Source organism: Triticum aestivum, chromosome 6D (genome assembly GCF_018294505.1).
Source record: "Triticum aestivum cultivar Chinese Spring chromosome 6D, IWGSC CS RefSeq v2.1, whole genome shotgun sequence".
In the NCBI taxonomy this organism is placed as follows: Eukaryota; Viridiplantae; Streptophyta; class Magnoliopsida; order Poales; family Poaceae; genus Triticum; species Triticum aestivum.
Genome location: NC_057811.1, coordinates 24808302 through 24816433, shown reverse-complemented (window position 1 = coordinate 24816433; position 8132 = coordinate 24808302). Strand labels below are relative to the sequence as shown.

Sequence of the window (8132 nt, the reverse complement as noted above, 5' to 3'; positions counted from 1 at the left end):
TGTCGACCGACCAACCATCTCTCTCTCTCTCTCTCTCTCTCTCTCTCCACGCGGCAGATCGCGACGTTCACGTGGCAGAAAGGGCTGCAGGGACAAACCGTACGTACTGCCGTGTGCACGATGTCGCGATATTTGTCCGGTCCATCACGACCATACATACACACATCACACGTACACGCGCTCAGAGCAAGACGAAACCGAGTGAACATATATGATGGACGACCTGTTGCTCGTAGAATTGTAGAAATACCAGAAGAATGCTCATCGTAATTTCTTGACGCTTGCTGCTGCTGACAGCAAAGATGCATGGTGTGCCCGCCAAAGCGAAAAATATATACTTTGGCTCTAGACGAAAAACTGAATTTGATTAGTGTGCATGCATCACGTGACGCGCGTGAGCGAAGTGAGTTATTAAATGTGCACGTAGTTATGGAACTAGGACTAACTAACTGGTCAAGCATGACGTACGCTACAATCGTTCACGTTTAGTGAATTTTCCACATGGCTCGCCTGGGGCGCATGCATAGTCCAACTTCAAACACCACTCACTCGGTGGAGGATGGATCAACGCAGCTGCAACCACTCCTACCCCCCTCCCTATAAATCTAGAGGGCATGCCTGCATTGCTCATATCCAAAGACATAGCACCAGCAGCAGCTACTTGTTCATCTCATATCACCCAGGCCACACTTAGCCAGTTAGCCTACTTAGTCGATCTGTAACACGCCCACTTAGCCAGTCCGTCCCCATTAATTAAGCAACCGATGGCTGCTGCGCATGTCTTCTCCGTTCAGCCACTGCACCATTCGGCTTCACCGGTGGCCAGAAATGGTGGCCGGAGCGGAGGCAACCGTGCCTTCTTCCGCCCATCAACGGTGATATGTCCCGGGCGGGAGCCTGCGTCACATGAGCTGTCCGATGATTTTGACTTCCAGGTATATATGGTTATCACCCATATATGCAATTAGCATGCGTCTTTATGTCCTTTTTCTAATTATTATTACACAAGGGATCGAGTTCAAACCTGTGAGAGCTATAATGTTGAGCCTAGCACAAGCCTGTCGTCACAAACGTCACCTTCCACCAAAAGGAAAGAAAGGACATGGTCCTAGGAGGAACTACGAACCAGATCATCCCATTAATTTTTTAAAGATGTTTATAAAATATATAAACATACATTATTACGAAAGTATTTTTAATGGTAAATCTAAATACTGTAGGTGCTATCACCCAAAACCTTATAATAGTCAAAGTTCTGTAAACTTTGTATTCTTCTGAAGAAGAAGTTTGATGTCTCTGTGCAACACACCAGGAAAGCGTAAAGAATGTTCAAGCATTGCTGCATCACCATCCGAGTCGACGAGGCTTATTGACCACTGTTGATCACCTCAAGCGCCTCTACATCGACCACTATTTCCAAGACGAGATCGAGACCATCATAGACTCGTGTGCAGATCTCATCCATAGTGATGATCTGCTTGATGCAACCCTTTCCTTGAGGCTGATGCGAGAAGCTGGATATTATGTTTCGGCAGGTCAGTAAAATACAAGTTTAGCGTCTAAAGACAGATAAACAAACAAGTCTGGGAATCTTGAGTGCAATTTGGTCTATGAAATGAATTTTACGCGATAACTTTGATATGAAATTATCTTAGAGTAGCCAGGTCTAAACTAAGGTTTAATGTTTCCTTGTGGACTGTATAAGCACCTCCCTCGAGATGTATTGTACTCATTATTTATAACATGTGCCTAAGACCCCTTCTCAATGAATTGGCAGATGATGTTCTTCAGAAGTTCAGAAACGATAATGGTGAATTCAACCTTGGGCTCAGCAAAGACATTAGAGGGTTGCTCAGCTTGCAAGACATATCACACCTCAACATGGGAGAATCATCACTCTACAAGGCAAACGAATTCTCAAGCAAGCATCTTAGATTCACAATTAAGTATTTGGAGCCAAACCTTGCAATATATGTGAGGCGGTCACTAGACCATCCCTATCATGTGAGCCTGATGCAATACAAGGCAAGGCACCATCTGAGCTACCTCCAGAGCATGCCCACTAGGAACATGGCAATTGAGAATTTGGCATTTGCAGAGTTTACGATTAAGAAGTTGCAGCATCAGAGGGAAATGCAAGAGGTTAAGAGGTATAAATATAATAAACTACTAGCCATCAATGATTACTTTTGTAAAAACGGGCAAATATGTGCATTTTCATGATAAGAGAGAAAAGTTAGAACTCAGATGATGCCAAATTTGATAAATTAACATTTTTTATTACTCACGTATTCCTCAATTAAAAGAGTGGTGGTTTTAACATAGGAAAATTCCTTTTCACACAGATGGTGGATAGATCTAGGATTGGCTCAAGAAATACCGGCTGCAAGGGACCAAGTTCTTAAGTGGTACATGTGGCCCATGACTGTCCTCGAGGGTTTCTGCTTCTCTAGATATCGGGTTGAGATCACAAAGATCATATCCATGGTCTACATTGTGGATGACATCTTTGATCTTGTCGCCACACAAGAGGAGCTTTCCCTCTTTACTGAGGCGATGAAAACGTGAGCATTGTAGTTTCCATAATATATAAGGTTAATACGATTAGGGAAGCAATATAGTTGCCTTTTTGGTAAGGAAATGACATATTAAATATGTCCAATCAGATATTCAAACTTCTTTAACTTTGACATATAATATATTCAGATGTTTTAATATTGTTTTGAAATCAACATTGAGTTTTTATGCGAAATATTTTTAAATATTAATAATTTTCCAATTATTTATTGTATATTCAAACAAAAAGCAAAAATATTTCATATTAGAGATTGTATATGTGCAAAATGGCATCTACTTTGTTAATAGAATAAAAACTCAAGGATTACTTAAGCTTAAGACCTTATACATGATATAAAATTATATTTTTTATCGACATTTCACACCAAAATTGTACATTATTGACAGGTGGGATCTTGCTGCTATTGATTCACTGCCAAGCTACATGATATCATGTTACAAGGCTCTTTACACTATCACAAGTGATATCGCCAATATGGTCAGAAAAGAGCATGGAGTGAGCCCTATCAATCATCTCAAGAAAGCGGTATGTCTACTGGAATGGTTCTTCATTTCTCTTTAATTTCATTTTTCCTAAGCAGCTAAATATAACAACAATTTTGTGAGTAATCTCTTCTGCGTAAGGTTCCGTGATGTTCCTATCTTCCATCCATCATATCCATTCCCACACCACGTCCTCCATTCCCTGTTTTATTGATTTCAACCGGATTTCCTTGCATCATGTCAACTACCCCTCGTTTTATTGGCTTATCATACAAAATCGCATTATTTTCATTGTTAAGCCAATAAGTAATAAGTATTGATTCAGTTATCAGCTGAAGTTTCTTTTTGGTATGTAATCACACTAACACTAAAATGGCATGTAAATCACGATGATTTCATACACAATATATGTGTACCTGTTGCAACACATGTGCAATTACGTAGATTTATTTACAAAAATAATATCAAGTAAAAAAACAGTGGAAGAAATAATCTTAGTTGCCTGCCTTTTTTCTTCTTACAGTGGGCAACTTTGTTTGATGGATTCATGACCGAGGGGAAATGGTTATCTACTAATCAGGTTCCTACATCCGAGGACTATCTAAGAAACGGGGTTGTCACTTCAGGAGCTCCACTTGTATTCATGCATCTTTTCTTCATGTTGGGACATGAATTACCAGAGGGCAACAATGACGACATCCATCGTGTCATCTCCTGCCCTGCAAAGATCATGAGGCTCTGGGATGACATGGGCAGTGCAAAGGTCTGAACACACCGAGAACTTCATCACATAAGAATTTAGGATATGCACTAACAACAATCTTAGATAAATTCATTCAGTTCATATCATGGTGGGTCAACATACACGTCAGTATTGACCAAATAAGGCATGATCTAACATTTTTGTTCTTTGTCTCATGCAGGATGAATCGCAAAATGGGCTGGATGGATCATACAAGGAGTTGTACCAAAGAGAAAATCCTCATGGTGACGTAGAGAAGCACATGCTGGAGATGATCGGGAGTGAATGGGAGGGTCTGAATAGGGAATGCTTCTCTGGGACAACGTCAACACTATCGCATAGCTTCATCACAGCATCACTAAACTTTGCGAGGATGGTCCGCGTGATGTATGGCTACGACGATGAGCAGAAGCTTCCAGTCCTTGAGGATTATACAAGGATGTTGCTCTTCTAAATCATGCATTCTATCAGATTATATTGTATATAAATCTTATAAATGAGTGCATTAGTTTTTGGTAGAGTTATCATGTAGGATGTTGAATAACATCCTGTACAATTAGCATATGTGTTTCATGTTTTTTTTTAGAAAAGGAGGAAGACCCCCGGCCTCTGCATCTGGACGATGCATGCAGCCACTTTATTAATTGTTCACGCAAGACCTTACAAAGTAATACAACAGTAAGAGTAAAGCCACCGTCTAGGCAACATCTGTCGCTACTCCTATGCAATTGATGAAGGGATGCTGATAGTCTAGGACTAATACCAAACAGACCTCGCAACCAAACCTAACATCTAAGACCCGAGGTCCTATCCAGGATGCCTGCCGGGTATGGGGCACCCACCGGTCTGGCACACTCCTCAACCAGGACGCCTGCCGGGTATGAGGCCTCCGCAGCCAGCTGCCACCAATCCATCTTCAGAGTTGTACTGCTGCATCTACCTTGCTCGGTCTAGCTGTCGTCGACGCCAGACCGTGTCACCCTCCTGCGCGAGTCCATCTCCACGCATCGGACGCCGAGTCACCACAGCGCCATGCCGCCGAGATCCGTCGCCATCAATGAGTGAGATGACACACCGCTCCACCAAAGAATCCGTCCTCTGGTCCCTCGATCACGTGTGTACCTCCAAGAATGACGCCCCCAAGGGGGGAACGACACCAGAGCGCTGCCGTCATCCGATCATCCGATCTAGAGGGTTTCCCCCGGAGGTAGCAGAGAGTGGCCTTGAAGTTCTCCACGGCGATGCCTTCAAGAAGGGAACGATGCAGATAGCGCCGCCACCGCCGGCTTTGGCAGTAGCCGAAAGCAAGTTTTCACCCAGATCTGTTCGAAGGAATCCAACTCTCGTGCATGGCCGCCGCCAGCACCAGGCTGAGAACACGCCGCCGCCGGCACCTCCACGATGCCCAGAGGCCGCGAGACTCGCCGCCACCACGCCTGACAGGCAGCCACGGCTAGGCCCGAGCACCACCCGTATCCAATCTGGGGTCAAGAGCCCTAGGCCGCAGCCGTTGTCTAGGCGGCACCACCAGACGGGGACATGCCCTCCAACCTGCCGCAAAGCGAGCCGCCGCCGGAGCTTCGAAACGCCGCGCCACCAAGCCCACCGGGAGTGACTAATTAAGCCGCCGCGAGGAAGAAGGGCAGCCGCGCCAGGGGAGAAGTCCCGCCGCTGCCGACACGGGGGCTCTCGGCGGCGGCGAGGGGGAGGGGAGGGTGGAGGAAGGCCGATGGCGGGGGCGGCTAGGGTTCCCCCGTGTCGCCTCGGAGAGGGACGCGGGGGACGGGGACGGAAAAAAAACCGATGTTGCAACTCCATGATAAACATACATGGAAAAAAGTCTGGAACCGTCAACAACTCCATGCGGTGTTGCAATGTATGATGAGAAGCATATGAATTTATAGGAATTGGACACTGCAAGATACTTTGTGTATGAAATTGTGAATATATGAATAGATTGTTGGGTTGTGCAACTTTCTGACGATATGCAGATAGTTCTGGTGCTAGAGATGGCTTGCATTTAGTTCTAGCAATGCTCTCTGTACACAACAAGGCAGATGTATAAACACGAAAAAAAACTACAAAAGAAACCAATCTCATAAGGGCAAAGAAAACACCCGTTTGCGCCAGACACACATTGCAAACGGGGTTTGGGTTTTTCCCATTTTATGACGAGGACCATTCATAGACAAGTGAAATAAAATTAAGAGCTGATACCCACATCACTGGCAGAAGTATGTTGGTAGTTGCTAGAACCTTCTCCGGTGGGTTTTTTGTCTCGTCAAAGACAAAATATATTTTCGACAGAATTACCCACACACTTAGCAAAGAAGTCTAAACCAGATGGTACACTTAAAATTTACTGGAGTGCAAATATATTATAGAGCGGATTTCTTCATTTCTGTCTAGCATTTCACATCAGCTAGCAATTACGGGCTGCATCATTCAAGAGGGCGCACAGATATTGGCTATATATTAAAACAGCATTTATTTTTTCTTGTAGCCGTGACAGCAGGCACAGTCGCGCCGTAAGAAAAAGGAAAAGGCGTTCCGGCATATCAGAAGAGGAACACGTACGCGCGTTACAAACGTGCCATCTGATGGCGACTCCGGTTGTGATTCCGGGCTAAGTAGCTAGCTAGGCCGCAAAATGAGACCACCGGCCACTCGCGCTACGACTAATATACATTTGGACGATGGCTCCGTGTCCCAGTCTAGCTCCACTGCTCAGGATGGATGGATGGTTGGCCAAGAACGACGGCCAATATCAGCCGCAGCAAGGTTCGCCACACAGACTAGGCGCCAAATATGTCGGTAGCAACAACGTACGTGCTCAAGCTAAGCCATGCATATTTTTCACACATATCTAGAGCGACCGCGCCAAGGTATATATACACACATATCGCACATTTTTTTATTAACGTGATTTCTTATTCAGAGTGTAGAATTAATATAGATAATAGACGGGTAGATGCTCCATAACTAAGCATCATAGTCCATATTAAACTAGATTCCACTTACTTGGAGCTAAAGTCTATATTAAAGTTAATAATACACCAATCCAAGTCGAAGTCGAGGTTGATCACCGACAGATTGTCAGAGCATGACGCCCCTGCTTCGCGGATGCCCTGCCATGGCACAACGCCTGGCCAGAGTCGTCGGTGTCGAGCTAGTCGAAGAGAGCGTCACACACTCCGCCGCCTCGATCAAGAACCGTCGGTTCGCCTCTGCCTTGCGTTCTCGGTGATGGACCCCTCGAAAGTGAGCTGGAACGTCATCACCTCCGGGTCAGTGGCAAGCCGACCGGGAAACCTCCTCCGTGATTTGCACCACCATCTTTCGGTGCTCCTCCTCCTCGAGCAACGCTTGCTCATAGTCCCGTTTCTCCTCTGTTGCAATATGGTCGCCAGAGCGTCCTAGTTTTTAGCTTCCTCTGTCGTCGTCTCATCTCCTCCTCCACCTCGGCTTCCTCTGCTATGGGGCTGCCAGCTGCGCCTCCTCGCACTCGTTGTCAGAATCGTCGTCCAAGGATGAAAATTTGATAGGGATGATAGCCACCGTGGTGACACCCCAACGCACTGCCCACAACAGGCAGGCAGCAGCCAAGGTTTTCAATTTCGTAAACAAAAAAATTTTGGGCCTCACAAAAATATGTGAAATTTCAGGCAAAAAATTGGATTTTGAGATTTGAAATTTCATTGGATTATAACCTAATTTAAATTTATTTTAAAATTAGTTTGAATCTGGATCAAAATTTTGGGATTAAAAATAGTTCAGACCCCACCGAAATATGCGAAATCTTGAAAATTTCAATGAAATTTCGTTAAATTTTTTACGCCTGGCAGCAGCGACGGTGATTTGTGGCATTGGCGCTGGTGATTTGGGGAGAAATCTGGGCACCGGGGAAGGGTTAGTGTTTGTGTGAGGCACCGGCCTGATTTTATAACCAGGGGGAGGGGTCAATTGGATGGCTTGCCGCTGGTTGAGCCATTTTTCCAGTGAGTGAAGCCGAGAGGAGATTTGAGGAGAATGGATGTACCTTATTAAAAAAGGATAAATTTGAAGGTAAGCTTCTTAAATTTAAGCAGAAAATGCATTTTCTGGTTTACCCGAGCAGAACCATACACGTCGTCATCGTCTTCACGTCCCCTGATTCTAGTATTTTTCATGGCAACACATTGGCATGTATACACATGGCTGAATTACAAGCAGCAGGCAGCCGACGTCATACAACACGTCGCCGCCGCGTCGTCACTTGAGACGCAAATACACGGTTGACGACGGCCAGCCATCGGGGAAACGCTCTTCCCATGTGGTCTGGGCCAGTAAA

The 8132-nt window shown here is 45.1% G+C and overlaps 1 protein-coding gene across 2 annotated transcripts; it reads left to right on the top strand.

Annotated features, from left to right (window-relative positions):
* The first annotated feature begins 647 nt into the window (after positions 1 to 647).
* Positions 648 to 4326, top strand: LOC123140864 (S-(+)-linalool synthase, chloroplastic). 2 transcript variants are annotated; one of them, XM_044560132.1, is made up of 7 exons: positions 648 to 935; positions 1313 to 1535; positions 1778 to 2150; positions 2346 to 2564; positions 2965 to 3103; positions 3641 to 3823; positions 3984 to 4326. In XM_044560132.1, exons 1-7 carry the CDS (start codon positions 765 to 767, stop codon positions 4254 to 4256), a joined length of 1581 nt encoding a protein of 526 aa, XP_044416067.1. In that variant the 5' UTR covers positions 648 to 764; the 3' UTR covers positions 4257 to 4326. The 2 variants fall into 2 exon arrangements, with proteins under 2 accessions (XP_044416067.1, XP_044416066.1); XM_044560131.1 differs by having other exon boundaries at positions 3584 to 3823.
* Positions 4327 to 8132: the final 3806 nt, after the last annotated feature.

Excerpts from the sequence above, each read along its gene's own strand:
- LOC123140864 (XM_044560131.1), top strand. The coding sequence starts at position 765 with ATGGCTGCTGCGCATGTCTTCTCCGTTCAGCCACTGCACCATTCGGCT. Across the intron at positions 2,565-2,964 it reads TTTACTGAGGCGATGAAAAC|GTGGGATCTTGCTGCTATTG; the intron begins GTGAGCATTGTA and ends CATTATTGACAG. Across the intron at positions 3,824-3,983 it reads ATGACATGGGCAGTGCAAAG|GATGAATCGCAAAATGGGCT; the intron begins GTCTGAACACAC and ends TGTCTCATGCAG.